The sequence below is a fragment of the Pseudonaja textilis genome, chromosome 2, assembly GCF_049901715.1.
Source record: "Pseudonaja textilis isolate UNSWEBS1 chromosome 2, rPseTex1.2, whole genome shotgun sequence".
NCBI classification, from domain to species: Eukaryota; Metazoa; Chordata; class Lepidosauria; order Squamata; family Elapidae; genus Pseudonaja; species Pseudonaja textilis.
Window position 1 is genome coordinate 99,152,144 of NC_141991.1, and position 21,165 is coordinate 99,173,308.

Below are 21,165 nucleotides of genomic sequence, written 5' to 3' on the forward strand. Positions count from 1 at the left end.
GTGGTAATGGAGCTAAGAAGGTATAATCAGTGTCAGGATGAGAGATGTCAGTGTGTACAGTGTAAATCACTCTGAGTTTTCTGAAGAAAGAATGGAGTAGACATCTCAATCTGTGTGATATGCACATAGTTGCATGCCTCATAATGATAAAACAGTTCTCCCAAACAAGTTCTCACAAGGTGAGATAGGACTGGTGTTTAAATTATTAGCAAACATTGCCAATGGATGCTGCAGTCCTGATATATCTGCATTACATAGCATTTCTATTGAATTGAGAGAAAAAAAATCTAGAAATGGGCTATGCATCTAGATTTTCAGCCCCTTAACTGCTTTTCTTCTGCTGAAATGGCAGTTTGAAGTTAATTTTTGTAGACATAATTATTTTAAAACATGCCACATTTATTCTATTTAAAGACCTCTTCTTTGCTTGTTACTAATCTAATAACACGCATTAAGATCATGACACAGAAATATGAATTGTAGGATAAAGAGGAAGACAGTGAGGGGCACTGAAGACTATGAAAAACTATTCCCTGCTTCTTAATGGGATGCAAGATGTAGATTTTCCCTAATTAAAAAAGCAAGGGAAACAATATTTATTGAGAAAAACATATAACTAGCAAAGTACCTAAGCACCATATTAGAAATAAAATACTTTTTTTAAAGCGACCAGTATAATTTTATTTATTTATTTTTTGCTTCCAGGAACTGCCCGAAAAATGGAACAATGTGAAGAAGTTGGCCATAAATATGAAACAGCAGGTAGCTCCCTTGCAGGCAAACGAAGTGGCCATACTTCGCAGGAAATGTGCTCTGTTTGATGTGGAGCAGAATAAATTGAGAGAAAGATTTCATCAAGAGGCGCCTTTCAGGTAAGGGCAAATCACTGCTGTGAAGCAATGGAAGTCTTGTGGGTTTACCAAGGGTAGCATATATTTATCTGGTGGCAAGATAAAGAGAACAAATCATTTATGTAATGGGGAGGCCCATTTATTTGGCTTGTTTTGTGCACTGGAATCAGTATCCTATTATTGCAATTATTGTGTTCTCAATGCCAAATAGCAAGAGAAGGTTAAAATATTTTGTAGCATCTTTCCATATCTGTCATTGAAAGATAGGCATGCGGTATCTTTTTGCTCCTGGCATGGGTATTACTGATGTCTTACCTTTTATTTGCCATTGCACTTTGCTTGCAGTTCTGATGCATTGGTCTTGGCCTTTTCCTTGCCTGGTATGAAATACTTAAATGGTGTTGTCACCTCAGTTTGACCCAACTCACTCCTGAAATTTCCTGGTCAGTTAATGGCTAAAAGGCTACACTTCTGGCCCTTTGTCCTCTGGGTTTTGCTGCACAGTTAATCTTACTTCAGGAAGCAGAATTCTGAAAGAGATTCCAGCCTCTAATTTTTATAGAACAGCTTTCTGAGGTTGAAATTTAATACGTTTTGTTGCCTGTTGTCTTTTATTACTACCCCTCCCCCAGATGGAAAGTTTATGGTTCCGAAATTATTTTGAATCAACATTCGGGAAAGATAGGAGCAGGTGCAACAAGTAAGTCAGGAGAAAGTGTGAGGTGGAAGGCAAATGATAGTTGTGTATATTTCTTCCTTATGCAGTTGGATATACCATATTCTTTAATTTCCGCTTGATTACACACTAGTCATTAATGTTTAGCATTTAATTGCGTTTGTAAGGGGAAAAAGTACACAAAACTGATTAAACCGAGTCAAAACTTGCTTCGTAGGTTTGATGCTACAAACCCTTATGAAATGCTAGATGCAACCCATGCAGAGCTACAGCAGATGGAACTTACCATGACCTCAATTTATAAATCAGGAGCTTTATTTGAAGTCAATGTTCCAGACTACAAACAGCTCAAGCAGTGCCGAAAGGAAATGTGCATTCTTAAAGAACTCTGGGATATGATTTCCATAGTGATATCTAGCATGAATGAATGGGAAGCTACGAAATGGATGGATATCAATGTTGAAAATATGGAGCTGGAATGCAAAAAGTTTGCCAAAGGCATCCGGAACTTGGATAAAGAAATGAGAGCTTGGGATGCTTTCTCAGGGTTGGACAACAAGGTGAAAAACATCCTGACCTCCTTGAGGGCAGTGTCAGAACTGCAAAATCCTGCCATCCGGGAGAGACATTGGAACCAACTGATGCAAGCCACAGGCGTGTACTTCACCATGGATGCAGACACCACTTTGGCAGACCTGCTCAAACTCAACTTGCATAGTTTTGAAGATGAAGTTCGGAGCATCGTTGACAAAGCCATGAAAGAAATGAGCATGGAGAAAGTTGTGAAAGAACTTAAAACAACCTGGGCTAGCATGGTGTTTCAATATGAGCCTCATCCACGCACAAATGTCCCGTTGTTGAAATCTGATGAAGAGCTCATTGAGACACTTGAAGACAACCAAGTGCAGTTACAAAACTTAATTACATCCAAATATATTGCTTTTTTCTTAGAGGAAGTGTCCTCCTGGCAGAGGAAGCTGTCTACAGCAGACTCGGTCATTTCCATCTGGTTTGAAGTTCAACGGAGCTGGTCTCACTTAGAAAGCATATTCATTGGGTCAGAAGATATCCGGGCGCAACTTCCTGAGGTAAAAACCATCATTATTAGAAATCTTGGAATTGCAGTGCTAATAAACCTGTGCAGCTTCAAACTGAGGAAAGCAATTAAATTCCCTGGATTACAATTCTTCTGGGGAAACCATGACAGTGAAAGCAATGTGAACGATTTTTAAATATTTAATGTAGACAGCTCTGCTGGATAAGATGGCATAAGTAAAGGATGCAAATATACCATGATAAAAAGTTGCTTGAGCTCTTGCAAAGGATAAAATGGATGATGCACAGACTTTGCTAAATAAATGGTCATTGCCTACCTTGTAATTTCCAGACTAGAATTTATGGTGTTTTCTGTAGCTATAAGTCTGAGGTGGCTGGGTTATGTTTGGAGAGGAATTCCTCATCATGATTTGCATCCTGTCACATATTTGGTATAAGGCACTGCTCAAAAGATTTGGATGTGTAGTAATAATAAACACCTTTGAGAGACAGATGCAAGAAATCAGTATTTAAATGTTTTCTCATTTATAGGATTCCAAACGTTTTGAGGGAATTGATGTTGACTTTAAAGAACTGGCTTATGATGCTGAGAAAACCCCAAATGTAATAGAGGCAACTAAGAAGCCACAGCTATATGAGAAACTAGAAAATATTCAAAACAGGTGCGTTAAGATAACATATCTGAATTGTGTGCTTCCCCATTTCTAAATAGGTAAGGCAAGTACCTAGAAATACATACAGTTTCCTTTGCTGGGATTAATGATTAAATCTGGGTTTAAGATAATTTTTCAGTCACTTGAACTGTTCTTTTCATAACATGCAGAGTTAATTATGTTCAGTTGCAGATGGATGCCCTGTGGCTATGGACTCTGGAATGCCCCGAATGAGTAGGCCAGAGCTTCTCCTAAGATTCCAACATTTTGTAAAGGGCAGTATTTGTTTATCTGTTAGATTTAAAATTCCACCTTTTTCTGTAGGAGCTCAAGGCAGTGCTCCCTCCGCCTCTTTTCCCCACAGCAATCCCCGTGTGGGAGATTGGGCTAAGGGAGAGTGACAGGCCCAGTGTCACTTAATGAGTATCAGTGACTGAGAATGGGTTGGAACCTGGGTCTCCCAGCTCTTAATCCAACATTGAAACCTCTCCACTTTATTATTGTTCTCTGTACACCAGGGGTGTCCAACCTTTCACCTTCCCTGAGCCACATTAGAAGATGAAAATTTGGTTTGGGCCGCACATAAAATAAAATAACAGTAACGATACCCGATCATCCCAAAAAACCATAGAAAACATAGTTAACATATTAAATTTATTTGGAAATGAAGTTAGTGAGATGTTTTTATTATTTATTATTAATTATTTATTAAAAATTATATATTTTTTATCACGGTTTTTTTTATCACAGTTTTTTTATTACAGTTTATTTTCCGGCCAAATTTTGCGGGGGAGGGGGAGAAAGCTCCCCGCCTCGCACCTACCTCTCCTCCTGCAAATGGCCCGGCTGGATGAGGCAGGACTGGAAGGCAGAAGCAGCAGCAGCAGCGGCGGGGCAGAAGCCTTCCCCGCCACCGCTGCTGCTTCTGCCCCGCCGTCACTGCCCCGCCACCGCTTCTTCCCCGCCACTGCTGCTGCTTCTGCCCCGCCGCCGCTGCCCCCGCCACCGCTTCTTCCCCACCGCCGCTTCTGCCCCCGCGTTGCTGCTGCTTCTGCCCCCGCCGCCACTGCCGCTTCTTCCCCGCCGCCGCTTCTGCCCCTGCCACCACTGCTGCTTCTGCCCCCACCCCCGCCGCTTTTCTGCTGCTGCTGCTGCTTCTTCCCCGCCACTGCTGCTGCTTCTGCCCCCGCCGCCACTGCCGCTTCTGCCCCGCTGCGGGGGCAGCGGCGGCGGGGAGCAGAAGCAGCAGCGGCGGCGGGGGCAGAAGCAGTGGCGGGAGCAGAAGCAGCGGCGGCAGGGGCAGCAGCGGCGCGGGGAAGAAGCGGCGGCAGCAGCAGGCGGGAGCAGAAGCGACGGCGGCGGGGAAGAAGCGGCGGCGGCGGGGAAGAAGCGGGGGCAGCAGCGGCGGGGCAGAAGCAGCAGTGGTGGTGGGGGCAGAAGCGGCGGCGGGGAAGAAGCGGTGGCAGGGGCAGAAGCAGCAGTGGTGGCGGGGGAAGAAGTGGCGGCGGGGGCAGCGGCGGCGGGGGCAGAAGCAGCAGCGGTGGCGGGGGCAGAAGCGGCAGGGGTGGCGGCGGGGGCAGAAGCGGCGGCGGGGGCAGAAGTGGCAGCGGTGGCGGTGGCGGCAACAGCAGGAGATGGCACTCTGACGGCGCCCGCCTTTTCACTTGCTGCTTGGCCTGGCGCTCGCCTCACCCCGCCTCGTGCCTGCCTCTCCTCCTCCTCCTCGCTGGCTGTGGCATGATGGTTGGGGTGGGCACTGGGCCTCATTACGAGGCGACCTGGGCCGCATGCGGCCCATGGGCCGCGGGTTGGACAAGCCTGCTGTACACAAAGAATAATCCCTTTTAATTAATTAATTTTCAACTTAAAGCACAGTAGATGTACAGATAGTCCTCACATTATGACCATAATGGAGCCTGCCCATCATGTAACTCATGCTGATAATAAAAAGGGTTGGTCATGTGACAAAGCCGAATTTATAACCATTTTAGCAGTGGTTATTAAGCAAATCACTGTTGTTAAGCCAAACAATGGTACACTAAATGGTTTTGTTAAAAATCATTATTTTTGTTTTAAAAAATGCCCCTTATTGGCAAAACCAGTTTCAAAATGTGGCCATGTGACTGCGCTTCGGTTGCTCAGCAACTGGGCCACATTTATGGCCATTTGCACTATCATATGTTCTTGATGGGGGGGCACTGTCTTCAAATTCTTGTTGTAAGTACTCCCAGGTAGGTTTGTCGGAACTTCAGATGATTGCTAAGTGACCAACTGTAAGTCAAGGACCACCTGTAGTCTTCCTTTTTCTTTGACTTTTGCACGTACTTCTCTGTGATGACCTGGGTTGTGGCACAAAGGCAACACAGTTACGTAAGTAAGAAAAGTCCCTTTAATACCTCCAACTTTGCCCCCAATGTCCAGTTACCTTTGGCTGGAGAAAAAACTCTCCCAAGAACAGTCTTTAAATGAAGGAAATTCAGTCCGAAAACAAATTACATATAAATTGTAAATAAAAATCCACACAAACCATGCTGCAGCAATTTACTGGACAGGGCAGGATAAGGAATTGTAGACTTCAAAGGCCAACAAAGCACACACAGTTGGGAAGATGCCAGGAACCCACATAAGCCTTGACCATAAAAGATAACTCACAATTTGCTTCCCATGAATCGCTGTGTGCAACCTCCCTTTTTAAACACTGTGTTCCTAGCTGCAGCTAATGAAGGGAATCAGGGCCCTTTCCTCCCCTGTAAGCCACGCAACTCATGTTGCTCCCTTCTCTATTTCTCCCCGCGTGGATCAAGAGGGGGTGGGCCTGGGTCTTTCTCTTTCTCTGAATTCCCTCTGCCTTGCTCTACCTCTCCCCTGCTCTGGCCAGCCGGACTTTGCCCTTCCCCAGTTTCTTCCACAGCCAATGGAGCCACACCCCCACTCCCTGCTCAGCCTCCCCCTCAGAAACATTCTCCCAATGCAGACAAACCATTCAAAAGTAGTTCTTAATTTGGAAAAAAATAACCTTGTTTTTTAAAATAAAATGTATTATCATATGCAATGTATGTGCATAAAAACATTATTTCAGTAAATGTGAATGTATTAAGATATATAGCCTGGGAAGAGGTCACTATGGGATAAGTGTGGATCAGCATAATGGTTTACTTAGACTGCTATATTGGCCTTTTATCCCCTATAGTTATGCTATTTTATGTTTGATTTTGTCAGATTGTCTTTGTGTGAAAAAGCTTTGGCTGAATATTTAGACACCAAACGATTGGCCTTTCCCAGGTTTTACTTTATTTCGTCTGCTGATTTACTTGATATTCTTTCAAATGGCACCAATCCACAGCTGGTAAGTCACTTATATTTTTCCCCCAGTTATAAACATGGCATTTTGGAGAATGTGCTGGATTCAGATCCTCAACACTGGCTGTAAGAGCCTGTTCTTTCATTTCTGCAACATTGTCCATAAATCTTCGCTTTCAAGACATGTTGGATCTTTGAATCCCCACTAGATGGCAGCCTGTACATCTAGTACTTCGCTTTTCCTAAAATTCCGTTATGTCAACATTGGTTTGTAAGGAGAGCAGAGGTGAAAAGTTTCCCTGTACAAACCATTGCAGATGAAGAATAGGCATGCCAAGTAAATTGCAGAATACCACATTTTGCTGTTTGTTTTGTACTATGCCTGATTTTTCCAGTTGGCTATAGATATTGAGAAGTTTGTTAAGACACATTTGAAAAGATCATTTGTAGTGGAGAAAGAGTCGGCTGGGAAAGCATTGAAGCCATTTATTTAAACATTCTGGATCTAATTATTTTTGCATATATAAAAGTAAAGGAGAGAAGAAGGAAGGTAGGATGGTTTTCAGTTATGTCTTGGATGCTTCAAAGTTTTTTCATTTGATCCAGGCCTTAAATGCATCAGAAGAAAAGAAAAACTCAGTGAAGAATAATGTTTAAAAATTCTCTGGTAGAAGAAGGAACAGTTTGAATTCTGTCTTTTATTCCTATTTAAAGACATGTGTTATAAAATCAAAATAAATATTATGCTGATGAAATATGGATAAATGTATCAGTTTTCCATTGTTGTCTTAGAGTTTTGTCTGCTGATTCTAGGAGAGGATTAACTGTTCAATGATTTCATCTTAGTGGCCCATATATTAAACTAGCAATGCTTTAAGTGCAGTTGGAAGATTTAGTTGATGGCATATAAGAATGTTTACACACAATTGAACATATGGAGAGAGAGATGCTTTCTACGTAAATATAAGTTTATTTTAAGATTGCAGAATTGGTTTTATAAGCTGTTAAATGCCAATTATAGTTGATGGGCGTTCTTTAAAATTTAGCTCTGAAAATGAACATTAACTAAGAATATGGGCTATAAGTGTAAGCTGTGTTTCTCTTTGATTCAAAGTCTGATAACAGTAGTCTTAGTGAATATACCACCAGGAGATGGAAGCTGATATTTCTTTAAGTCCTCATTGAATATGAACAACCTGTCCTAATTCATTTTGTAGGTTCAGCGCCATCTCTCAAAACTTTTTGATAACATGGCCAAAATGAAGTTTCGTGTGGATTCTGAGCAAAACCCAACCAAGCTGGGTTTAGGGATGTACAGTAAAGAGGAAGAATATGTTGATTTTAGTGAGCCATGTGATTGCAGTGGGCAGGTAAGTAAGTGGATCATGAACAATTTAGAGAAGTTCAGTTTCAATTCTTGAGTTGGAGTCAAAAAGCCACAGGAGGCTTCCTCACTGATTTTCACCTAGTGCACATATATGATGCTCAGAATAGCATAGAATTATCCTTCCCATAAGATGTGGCTGAGTATGAACAATTATGACATTTTCTGCAGAAAATGCTAATCAAGGAGAGGTGCCTGATCTATGGCCCACAAAAGCCCTGGAAATGGACGCTAGAGACCTCCAAAAGTTGATACTATGTTATAAAACCATATTCAATGAGAGGCGATATTAAATACATGACTGGAGCATAATTATATTTACAATATTTCATTTTAAAGAAATGGAAATGAAATTAAATCTAATTTTTGTTCTGACCTCATTTAGAGCATGGCCTCTGGAAAGATGAACTACAGCTCTCAGTAGGGAAAAACTCACACAACCTTGCTACCAAAAATAAAGAAGTTCATATATATATAGATATAGATATATATATATATCTCATGTGGTGCAGCAATTGGGATCTGTTCCAGAGAAGGGTGTCCAGCAACAGCATTTGGTATTTCCAGAGAAGGACATGTTGTAGATGCCCACTGACTTACTTTTTCACTTCCTTCTCTAGGTGGAGTGCTGGCTGAACCGTGTGTTGGATTGTATGCGGGCCACTGTAAGGCATGAGATGACAGAGGCTGTGGTGGCTTATGAGGAAAAGGCAAGGGAACAGTGGCTGTTTGACTATCCTGCCCAGGTATTGCTTTGCTTCTCCTTCTGAGGAACAATGCGTAATATATATATATATATATATTTTAAGAGCAAATGATATTTGCTCCAATTTTCCCCAAGCAAGCCAGCTCCAGTCCTGATAAATAGGATTGCTAGTTTTGGATTTCCCAGCCAGTTGCTTGTCACGGTAGATTGAAAATGCCAGCTTCTGTAAGTCCAGCATATACAGAAGAGAGATGGAATAGACAGATGCACTCTCTAATATGGAACATTTTTCATCTCTACTGCAAATGGTCAGTCTATCAGTCATACTTTAGAGCCACTTTAGCTTCTGTTTGCAGATGTCGAATCATTTTCCTCTCATTCTCAATGCGCCCCCTTCCCTTCCTGGAACCACCACTGCTGAGAATTGGCGGCATGCAGGGTTGCAGGAAAAACAACAACACTATATTATAAAATCTACAATCAATATTTCAGTATTAAAAGCCCTGAAACTCTCCCATCTATTCATAAATTACTATCTTAGTCTAGTAGGTGATGTAGCCAAGTCTAGTGTATGACCCCCATTCCTTCCCCGATGTTAAGGGCAGGCCTGAACAAACGATTGTCCATCTCTTCTCTAGACCTTGATAAGTTTGATGGTTAAGAGAAGATATTTAAAATAAATATGACCTTTACCATTTACACATTGCACTAAGCCATGATTTTTGTAACCATAACATTTTGAGCCAAAAGTAAACAAGCATGTTGTGGCTTATGACAACGTAGGAACCCAGCAGGTATCTTGCTTGACCCTGGTTCATGTACTGGAGTTTAGAGAGTAAGAACAACCTACAGGGTCATTGTCAAGGGCAATGCTGTGAAAATAATGGGAAATGAAGTTTCTATCACAGGGCCAGCAGCCTTGCTTTTGTGTTAAGCCAGTAGGGGGAAAAAGTCAGTGCCAAATCCTGGGAAACAAAACAAAAACAAAGGCCACCAGTAAAAGTTTAACTGTTAAATGTTTAACCTTTTTGCTCCCTCTATAAACATTGTTTCGACTTTAATAGCTCTTGAGCCAGATCAGTGCTACGAGAATCAGGCTGCCAACGCCTAAAGATTATCAAATGGCTTTACAGCTCAGAAGTTTTTGCTTTGCTTCAAAAAGAAAAGAAAAGCCATTTCCTCCAAGCATCTAATAAATAAGGGCTCGGGGAAAACGGTTTTCTTTTTATAATATACTGGGCAAAGGTTGCTTTTCTAGTCTGAACTTGATTTAGATACCAGACACCGAACAAAAGCCCGGTTGATTTATTTTTCATTTTTTAAAGAAATAGTCTGAATATTTCAGAGTTTTCCCATAGCTCTCTACGTAAGTCCACAGTGCAAGCTTTTCTATCCATTTTAATTATGCCCTCCTAATGGTTTACTTCACACTTATTAACATCCTGCTTCTATCCCATGACATTTATGGACATTAAGCTCTATTTCATGCTTCTTAGGAGTTTTTTTACTGGCTTCTCATAGATTACCTAAAGCAGGTGGTAGCAAGAAATAATATATTTAAGATCAGAAATATTTAATCTCAGCTTTTAGATTATGCCCTGACCATTTAGCCTTTATGTGACTGTAAAACTGCCCTGTCATTGTCTTTGACTTGATCTTCTTTCTTCCTTTGTAGATTATTTTTTATTCGATGAGTTGCTACTCCCTATTAATATTTTCCATAAAGTTAGGAAAACAGTTATGATATGAAAGGGGATAGAAATGGCTAGAACAAATACATGTTTTGGAGGATTTGCCCATGAGTACTAATTTGCAGGCCTCTGCAGATATTCTTTTTGATTATACTTTTTGCTACCTGATATGTTTCCCATTTTATTTTTCTGTAAATGAACATACACCTATGCGCGCGCACAGAAATTGGTCCAGTAGCACATCAGTTGCTAGTGACTCTGTGAAGGAAGCTAAGTTGCTTTTCTTTCCCCAGGTGGCACTGACTTGTACACAAATCTGGTGGAGCACAGAGGTAGGGATTGCCTTTGCCAGGCTGGAAGAAGGCTATGAAAATGCCATGAAGGACTGTTATAAGAAACAGGTGACACAGCTCAACACCCTGATCACAATGCTTATTGGACATCTTTCTAAAGGTGACAGGCAGAAGATCATGACCATCTGCACCATTGATGTGCACGCTCGAGATGTGGTGGCGAAGATGATTGCCCAAAAGGTTTGTCCTGCAACATGAGGAACAGCATTATCACTTTTGCCCATTATTTATTGTGGGATAAGTGTACAGTAGTTCTCGCTGTGCTAAAGTTGGGCTCTGCAAACAAAAATGACAAATTAGTAAAGTAGCAATGGGATTATTTTGAAGGGATATTTTCACTGATCTGGATCTTAAATGCATGGAGGTTTCAGGCTCTGTTTTTCTCAGTTAAAAAAATAACTTAGGAGAGCTTATGTAATTTAAATGTAGAGTAGGAAAGGAGTACAGGGAGTAGTTATGAATTAATAAAGTAGTTATTAAAGTTATGAATTATGTCTGAGTTTAGGCTGAATCTTTTGTTTATTCATATTCATATTTTTGCATTTAAAGGTGGACAATGCACAGGTCTTTCTTTGGCTATCACAACTCCGACACAGGTGGGCAGAAGAAGAAAAACACTGTTACGCAAATATTTGTGATGCCCAGTTTCTATATTCTTACGAATATCTTGGCAACACACCACGACTAGTTATCACTCCTCTAACAGACAGGTAGGGGTCTATATGACTTCATGGAAGAGAAAACATTATTGATAAAGTGCCATGAAGCTTGGATGGTTGTTATAGAACTTGTGTGTGTGTGTGTGAGAGAGTTATTTTTGCTAAAACATGTATTTTCCAATAGGAAGTAGTGCTTGTAAGTCTTGATTAGAAGCGATTCAATTCAGATCCAGCGGCTGTCTTTCTTAAAGACATTTCCTCTTCTTGGACCTGGAAGAAGAACTGCCGAAAGATATGGAACAGATGTGAGGATTTTATGTGACATGGCAATGCTTTAAATAAGTTGCCAATAAAACAAACAGCACTGCTTTTATCAGAATGGTCATTATTGACATTCATCAATGACTGTCCCTTATAGATTTTTGTGTAAGAAAGAAAATGATTTTGTGATTTGTATTTTTGATGAATAGAAAATATAGGTTATAGAAAGGAAGGAATTACAATGAAATCATGGAGCAAGTGATTTGATTAGAATTTATGTACAGTATAATTGCTAAGGGGATGTTTAGAAGCCGCATGTGTGTGCCTGTGCATTTCATGTTTTCTGTTTTTTTTCTTTTCTCTATCTTCTTTCCTCTCTGCTTTTTTATTCAATAAAATCTTTAAAATCATTTAATAAAAATACTTTTTTTAAAAAAAGGGTCCTTTTCCATTACTATCTGTAGGATTCACAGTGTTTCTGAATTTGCTTACCTCATCAGAGAGAAGCCAACTCACTTTGTTTCTGAATGGTTACAAAGAATATAGACTGATTTGCTTGATGTTATTCCAGCATTGTAATCCACTCAATTTCATCTCCTTGTACAAATTTTCTATGGAGTGTATTTTATTTCTTCCTAAAGTTGTAAAGGAGACTTTGGTGGGTTATCAGTAAAAATAGAATTAGATAAAAGTATGCAACCAAATTTATTTGTTTCTGTTTTCTATTCTTTCCTTCCTCTTTGTACCTGGAAGATGTTATATCACACTCACGCAATCATTGCACCTAACAATGAGTGGGGCACCTGCAGGGCCAGCTGGTACTGGGAAAACTGAGACCACCAAAGACCTGGGCCGAGCTCTTGGCATCATGGTATATGTGTTCAACTGTTCAGAGCAAATGGATTATAAGGTAATGGCTGAAAAATGATTGACACAGTGTATCTGTGATTCTGTGAGCAACTCAGTCTGCCTGCCTACTCTGCCTGATTTGGATAAAAGTTGCTCTTTTTTATAAAAAAATCAATATGTACATACATAGTGTGTTTTGAGTTAATTTTGTGAGTTTGCTTGCTAGCAAATTTTATGGGTTTGCTTGCAAGCAAATTTTATGTGACAGGCTCAGGTAGCCAATGGTAGAAAGATAGATCTGAGTGAATCTGTGATTCTGTGAGCAACTCAATCTGCCTGCCTTCTTTGCCTGATTTTGGGTAAAAGTTTCTCCTTTTTAATAAAAAAAAAATCAATATTTACATAAATATTTTTTTATATTTACATACAAGACATGCCCAGGCAGTCACATAACCACCAAGCCACACCCACAAATTAGGCTATGCCCACAGAACCGGTTGTTAAGCAATTTGAATCCCACCTTTAACACAGCAGGTGACTTCTCTAAAGGTTAATAAAAAATGATCTAATTAAAAAATTATTCCTTCTTTTGAATTGGTAACTGTTCTGTATTAACATACTCCAAAAGGTAAATTCTGATTGGTCCACACAAACTGCATTCTGATTGGCCCACTCAACAACCATGATTGGTTTACTTGGAATCGACCACGATTGGCTGAGCCGATTGCGGGAGATTCAAAGTATTGTCATTGGCCGACGAGCCACGAGCTATCCCTATATGAAGGGCTGCCGTGGCTCCAAGATCTTGTACAGGTCTATACAATGAAATAAAGAGCTTGAAGTACACTGGTCTTGCATCTCTGATTGGAACCGATCTACCTGATCTAACAGTAACTCTCTGCTATGTGGAGGGGACCAGAAAAAATCCTTGAGACGAGCATTCCCCTATGTAATAAAGATGTACACTTGAGAAATACACATGATTCATATTTGTCAATGCAACTTCTATGTTCCATTCCATCTTTCTGTAATCAACGTCTAGAGAACCTCCTAAATTGTTTATGAAGTAGGAAATAGATTACATGCTCTTCACTAAACAGATTCTATGGGTAATTTCACTACCATCTTTCCTTCTCTTGCAGTCTTGTGGGAACATTTATAAAGGTCTTTCCCAGACGGGCGCATGGGGCTGTTTTGATGAGTTTAACAGGATCTCTGTTGAGGTTCTCTCAGTTGTGGCTGTACAGGTAGGTAAAACATATCTCCTAAATGCAATTAAAAAAAAGGGGGGGTAGCAGGACGGTTGAAAGACTCTGGTCCCATTTGACCATGTTGACCACAAATGTGGGTATAGGTTCCAATGTAAACGATCTTTTTAAATGATCCATTCTTTCCCTCAGCAGTGGTGTGCTCTTTTGGGTTAATACTCATATCATTATCTGTGCGAGGTTTCTTAGTCATGCTGGCTGTATTTCCTCCCTGGTAGAAGTCAGTCTTGGAATTTACTGCTTTTGTTTGCCCGAAGAAAATTGTCACACAGTTTCAAATATTCTATTCTTGGGAACCCATTTCTGGATTGCTGAAGTTTCCTGTTTTTTAATTAAGTGTCTATAGAAAAATTGTCAGATCTGGAGGATGAGGACAGCAATTGCATGTACTTCTTGAAATTTGTGAAATGGTCAAGAAATTTCTTCCACATTTTTAATCTTTTGAAATGAGGAGCTCAAGGTGCAAAGAGTCATAGAACTTTATAATATGTGGCCAAAAATCTACTCAGAATTTCTCTTTAGTGATTAATGGATATAAATATTCAGTAATTATAACTATTAAGCAGCTTGACACAAAGTTGCCTATAATAATGTTGATAATATATAGCTCTACCATTTTTGAATTAGGAGTATCTTCTCAAAGTTATAATTAGAATTAATTTTCTTCAAGGACAACTATCTTGGTATTTTTATTCTAATAACTGTGAAATTGTGAAAGGTTTTATGGGACTGTAGGTAATATTAAGGGTGAAAGAACTTGGTAAAAATATGCAAATGTTATCTGATTTTAGAATATTATTGCTTCCATCTAGTTTATTCTTCTTATTCAGAACTTGATTAAAAATGCATAGAAATGAAAAGATCTGTCTTTTTCTTAAGGTTTTAATAACAGGAGTTATTCAAGAGATACCATCTATAAACTATATCCTTTGCTACAAGATATGTTAAGGTTCAGGCACTGAATAGTTTAAGAAAACTTGTAGTTTCTATATGTTATGTTTGACATTATGCTTTAATGATAGATACATAATTAAAAATGAAAATCAGGATTGAAGAATTCCTCAACTTTAATCATTCTTAGGTATTATTCAAGTTACAGCGTATTAAATGATTTTAAAAGCAAACTTAATTTAAGTTCTTTTCTATTTTGGGCAGATAATGGCCAACTCATGACTGTCCCAGCATTAGCTTATAAGCAGGCAGCCCAATCAAGTAAAATCTATAGAACCATTATTTCTCTTTGTTCTAAAAATTGATACGATTTGTTAAATCAGTTAAGCTTGTTAACAAACTATCTTCTCTTACTGTCAGGTGAAAAGCATACAGGATGCTATAAGAGACAAAAAACAGAACTTTAATTTCCTTGGAGAAGATATTAAATTAGTTCCTTCGGTTGGTATATTCATAACTATGAATCCAGGCTATGCAGGACGTACAGAACTGCCAGAGAATTTGAAGGCTCTTTTTAGGTGAGGCGGTGCCCTAATGTTGTGAAATTTGTAGTTGTGGTTTATTAAAAGTATTTACCTCATTCCTCATGGCAACAGTTGGAATTTAGTTCAGCGTAATTTAGTGTAGTGTAGTTTAATTGTTTTAATGGACAAAGACCAAAAACAAATGTAGCAGAAAACAGCAAAACACATTATAAATAGCCAAAATGCTTACAGAAAATGTTTTAAGGTTTCCTCAATTGCTAAACAATTGAGCATGTAATAGTGATGGCAATTGCTATAAATTTAGTGTTCTTCTGGAAGTGTCTCGTGACCTGTCAGCTAAAAGGAGGGCACTATTTCCTCAGAGTTCATATGAGTGGAGGTGTTATGAGATTGAGTTGACACATAGTATAGAGGGGGCAGCGTGGAAACACCGGAGTTATTGATTCTATTTCTTCAAGCGAGTAGGGGAATTTCTGTCCTGTGCTGAGATGTGTTAAATCTTCTCTCTGGCAGCAACGATGGTCATAAATCCCAGCAGGTGCAAATAAAGAATGGACAGAGAATGCACAAAGAATATTTGCTAGTTATGGGACAGTGACCATCAAAGCATATCCATTTTGTACTGTTTTGGGGTTTTGCTTAGATTATCCTGGCTTGAGTTATTTGATGATTAAGAGATCCTACTGGTTAAATACAATCAAATATATGGGGACACTTTGTTCCAATCCTGACCAACCTCTTTCAAGATAAAGCAAAGTTAGGCAACAGATTGATAACAACTGCACCCAAACGATTCTCTGATGTTGTTCTGCTTTGCCCTAAGGAAAGCAGGATTCCCAGGATCCTTCCTTGACCTGTGTGATTCAAAACCTTTATAAATGACTTAAAAATGAAATGCAAAGAAGGCTTGCTAAATTTGCTGATAACACAGAAATTGAAGACAAAAATCAGACCAAAAAAATATCTCAATGGGCTTGATCATTGTGTCATATCTGACAGCATGATGTTCACTGGTGACAGTTGTAAAAATCCTGTAACTGTTAAAAAAAAATATCAAATGCACAGGGTCAGATTTGGGGGACCTTGCCTTGGAAACATGATATAGGAATCTTGGTGATTGTAAGCAAGTTGAATGTGAATAAATAAGGGAGCAGTGTGATTTAGCAATACGAAAAAGCCTATTCAGTCACCTCCCTCATAGAGGGATTCTGCTCCAGTGCACAATAAAATATTAAAATATAAAAACAGTATATAAAGGTTAAAAATGTAGAAAGAGGCAAGAATGGAGGGCTTTCAGAGCACTAACCAGCCCCTAAAAAGATAGTCATTATATTATACCCAATGTTATTTAGATTGCCTCACTGCCTGCTACTGTATGTCCAATCACTAACCTTCAGAGGTGGCCCTATCATTTGGCTGGGGAAGTCCATAAAATTCTTATGGTTTTCCTTGGCCACCTGTCTCATGGAGAAACATTGGGGTGGCCTGCCATACTGACAGCAAGGAGGCAACGATTGCAAATGAAGATAGGAAACCAGGTCCAACTCCTGTTTCTTTTTTAAAATCATACTGGAAACATTCACCCTGGAGGTCCTTGATGTTGTCACCTCCAACCAGTCATAGCAAATTGCTTCCACAATGTCCAGTGATACAAATAACAGCCCTAAATTCTACACAGTCCTCAGCCTTTTGCAACGTATGCATATCTTCTATATACTTCTGTGGTCAACCATTGGCATACATTCCCCTCCAGCACTGTTAGAAAAAAAAAAGATGATCTGTAGTTCCCTTCCAACTTTCTCTGATAGTTTTATGTGATAACATAGAACATAGTATCCACCTTTACTAACGCTGAAGAAATTTTACTTTTATTTGAACTCTAGATATGCGAAACTGGATGAATAGTTTTAAATACTACTGCAGCAGGTCAGGGGAAGTATTGTTAATTTGTGAAGTCTTCAAGTTTATCTTGTTTAATATTTGAAAGGAGAACAGAAATGAAGGTAAAAGAGTACAATTCAAAGTTATAGAGCATTCTTTGTATATAGAAGTTCCAGGTTCTACTTCTTGAAGAGCATTATCCATAGGTGATGTGACAAAAGAAATATCCCTCAAATCCAGAAAACCTTCTCAGTTGATCATATGAATAGGGTAAATGGACAAACATTTTGGTGTTGTATAAGGTACTTTCTCGGTGCATTTTGTGGATTTTTTCCTCTCTAGACCTTGTGCAATGGTTGTACCAGATTTTGAACTGATCTGTGAAATTATGCTGGTGGCTGAAGGATTTATCGAAGCCCGGTTATTAGCTAGGAAGTTCATTACCCTTTATCAGTTATGCAAGGAACTTCTTTCCAAGCAGGTAAGTAAATTTAAATAATTATATCATATCAGATGTAGACAATTTTTAGCTCTGAGAACAGCTTCAGTGATACATTATGCATATATTTATTTTTCCAAGACTTTCTAGAATATAAAGTAGGAACAATTGTTCTCCTTGTTTTTATTCCTATCTAAATTGCTTTAATTTTCCAAATAATTAAGGTGTAGGGGATCTGGATTTTACTGTTTCTGGAATTAGGATCTTCCAGGCACAGTATTAATTTTCAACATTTCTTATCAAGTCCATTATATCAGTTGCCTCCAGATATCACTTCCTTAACCTTGATAGTTCCAAGAAAGTTTGGGTTTCAGGTCCTTTCCACAGGAAATTGAGGATCAAGGCAAGAGTTTCTGCTCCTTTGATAGCATGTGGAGATATGCAGAGATCTTTACTTTCAGGCATGGTATGTGTATGAGTTGAAAGGAGTTATCCTCTTCTTTCTTTTCTCCTCCTTATTAGGATCATTATGACTGGGGATTACGTGCAATCAAATCAGTCTTGGTTGTAGCCGGGTCCCTCAAGAGAGGAGACCCTGATCGTCCTGAAGATCAGGTTCTGATGCGCTCTCTTCGGGACTTTAACATTCCAAAGATTGTGACAGATGACATGCCAGTCTTCATGGGTCTGATTGGAGACCTGTTTCCTGCTTTGGATGTCCCAAGAAAACGAGACCTCAATTCTGAATCCTTTGTAAAACAAGCTGTGCTGGAACTCAAACTTCAACCGGAGGACAACTTTGTACTCAAAGTAAGATGGTGACTTTCATTTATTCAGCCTTCAGACTGTAGCTAAAATGCTTTCATTTTCTTACTTTTTTTTAGATTGGAGTTTCTTTTGTCTACTTTAAAAGGGAATATATGTATGTATGTATGTATATTTGTAAGTATGTATGTATATGTATAAAGAGGGACGTGGTGGCTCAGTGGCTAAGACACTGAGCTTGTCAATCAGAAAGGTCGGCAGTTCAGTGATTCGAATCCCTAGCGGCCACGTAATAGAGTGAACTCCTGTTACTTGTCCTAGCTTCTGCTAACCTTGCAGTTTGAAAGCATGTAAAAATGCAAGTAGAAAAATAGGGACCACTTTGGTGGGAAGGTAACAGCATTCCGTGCACCATGGCCACATGACCATGGAGATGTCTTCGGACAATGCTGGCTCTTCAGTTTTGTAACAGAGATGAGCACTGCCCCTAGAGCCAGAAATGACTAGCATGTATGTGCGAGGGGAACATTTACCTTTACCTGTGAATGTATATAATGTATCCATTTAATTACTAATCACTGGCGTAGTATTTTGCATTGACAGTTCTTCAGATTTTTCACTCTTTACCCCATAGTGTTTTATTATTATTTCTTTATTTATGAACATTAGGGAAGAATTGAAAGCAAATTGTAAACCTTTTCTAGAATTCTGTAATGCAAACATGTTAAAATATTTATTTATTTGAATCCCACCTTTATTACAAACAACTTAAAGAGGTCATCATATCTAATACTTGTTCCTCCTCCTATTTTTCCCACAATAGCAACCCTGTGAAGTGGGTTGGGCTGACAGAAAATAACGCGTCCAACATCACCCAGCTGTCTTTCATGGCTAAGGCAGGATTTAAATTCATGGTCTCCCAGTTTTATTCCTCAAAAAGGTTATTGTAGGTCTGCTAAATATTGGAAAATAGCAACCAGAATGATTGAATGCCCTCACAAGGAATTGTTTCAATGCTTTGTACCACTTAGCATAGTAAAAGAAAATAAAAGGGGATATGAAAATGATAAAAAAATGAAACACGAAGACATATCAGCATTCTAGATCTTTGGCTCATCATATAAAGTTTAAGCACTGAGAGATTCAGGGCAAAGAAAATGATGTTCTTTATGCAGCAGAGTTAACTTTTAGACTTTTCTAACATCAACTTAGTAAACCTTTAAAGCAAATTAGACACATTCATGGAGAATAAGTAAAATGCTAATGATTCGCCACCAAATAGTGGACTTGTCCCCCCGTGTTCTGGCATGGTTTTTCTTACTATATTTTTGTTTTATCCTGTTCTGCTTGCGTCTGTTAACCAGTTGTGGAACTCAGCTGTTCAGTTTATTTTGAAGTGTATACATAGCAATTGTCTGCATAGCAAGTAATAAGTATGAGCACAATCTACAATAGACAATGGATGCAATCTAAATAGACTTCTGTAAAGCCTTGGATTCAGTAGTACATGACAAATTACTCCTAAAACTAAAATCTTATGGTATCTCTGGACATCCGTGTAACTGGATAGAAGCATTCCTGTCAAACAGAAAAACAAATGGTCAAAATTGGAAACGTCCTATCAAATTCTGTACCTGTCAACAGTGGTGTCCCCCAGCAGTGTTCTAGGACCAACTCTCTTCATACTCTACATTAATGACCTCTGTGACCATATTAAGAGCCACTGCGTTCTCTTCGCTGATGATGTAAAGCTATTCAACACCACAAACAATGCTGCTACCCTTCAAAAAGACCTCGACTATTTATCAGAATGGTCAAACAAATGGCAACTTCAAATCTCAACAAATAAATGCTCTGTCTTACATATTGGCAAAAAAATAATAATCAGAAAATAAAATACAGGCTGAATAGTCAAGACCTTGTTGATGATCCAAACTCTGTCAAGGATCTTGGAGTACTCATCTCTAATGATCTAAGTGCTAGAGCCCACTGTAACTACATAGCCAAAAAGGCATTAAGAGTTGTTAACCTAATCTTGCATAGCTTTTTCTCTGGTAATATTACACTACTAACTAGAGCATACAAAACTTTTGCTAGACCAATACTCGAATACAGCTCATCAGTCTGGAACCCACATTACGTATCTGATATTAACACAGTTGAGAAAATCCAGAAATATTTCACAAGAAGAGTTCTCCACTCTTCTACTTGTTGCAGAATACCTTATGCCACCAGACTTGAAATTCTAGACTTAGAAAATCTAGAACTACGCCACCTTTGGTCCGATCTAAGTGTAGTATATAAAATTATACATCGCACCAAACTTGATTGCAGGAAATACGACTTCAGCAACAGAGTGGTCAATGTCTGGAATACTCTACCTGACTCTGTGGTTTCTTCCCCAAACTCCAAAAACTTTAACCTTAGACTTTCTACTACTGACCTCATCCCTTTCCTAAGAGGTCTGTAGGGGGCGTACATAAGCGCACCAACATGCCTACCATCCCTGTCCTATTGTTTCTTCTATTTTTCTTATATGTATCCATGTATTCATAACTATGTTTTTACTTATACCTATTATCTTGTAAGTAATTGACAAACCAAATGAAATAAATAAAAAATAAATAAAACAATGTGGTGTTTTTTTCTCATTGGCTTCTTACTCAAGGTAGTACAGCTTGAAGAGCTCCTTGCTGTTCGACACTCCGTCTTTGTAGTGGGCAACGCAGGCACAGGCAAGTCACAAGTGCTGAAATCTCTGAACAAGACTTATCATATCATGAAGCGGCGACCTGTTTGGACAGACCTCAATCCAAAAGCAGTGACGAATGATGAACTCTTTGGCATCATAAATCCATCTACAAGAGAATGGAAAGATGGTAAGATTATGGCTATGCATTGACATCCAATAAAAGGGTTATATAATTTTTTTTTATT

The 21,165-nt window shown here is 39.1% G+C and overlaps 1 protein-coding gene across 1 annotated transcript in view; it reads left to right on the forward strand.

The window, feature by feature from the left end:
• DNAH9 (dynein axonemal heavy chain 9) overlaps window positions 1-21,165 on the forward strand; it is a 221,432-nt gene that overhangs the window by 30,098 nt on the left and 170,169 nt on the right. The window contains exons 19-32 of the mRNA XM_026696149.2: window positions 706-872; window positions 1,745-2,615; window positions 3,115-3,245; window positions 6,456-6,582; window positions 7,754-7,906; window positions 8,541-8,666; window positions 10,611-10,850; window positions 11,220-11,380; window positions 12,344-12,500; window positions 13,582-13,686; window positions 15,019-15,176; window positions 17,367-17,505; window positions 17,986-18,273; window positions 20,897-21,107. Of these exons, the coding sequence (XP_026551934.2) occupies window positions 706-872; window positions 1,745-2,615; window positions 3,115-3,245; window positions 6,456-6,582; window positions 7,754-7,906; window positions 8,541-8,666; window positions 10,611-10,850; window positions 11,220-11,380; window positions 12,344-12,500; window positions 13,582-13,686; window positions 15,019-15,176; window positions 17,367-17,505; window positions 17,986-18,273; window positions 20,897-21,107 (3,034 nt within the window). The remainder of the gene's footprint in view (window positions 1-705; window positions 873-1,744; window positions 2,616-3,114; window positions 3,246-6,455; window positions 6,583-7,753; window positions 7,907-8,540; window positions 8,667-10,610; window positions 10,851-11,219; window positions 11,381-12,343; window positions 12,501-13,581; window positions 13,687-15,018; window positions 15,177-17,366; window positions 17,506-17,985; window positions 18,274-20,896; window positions 21,108-21,165) is intronic.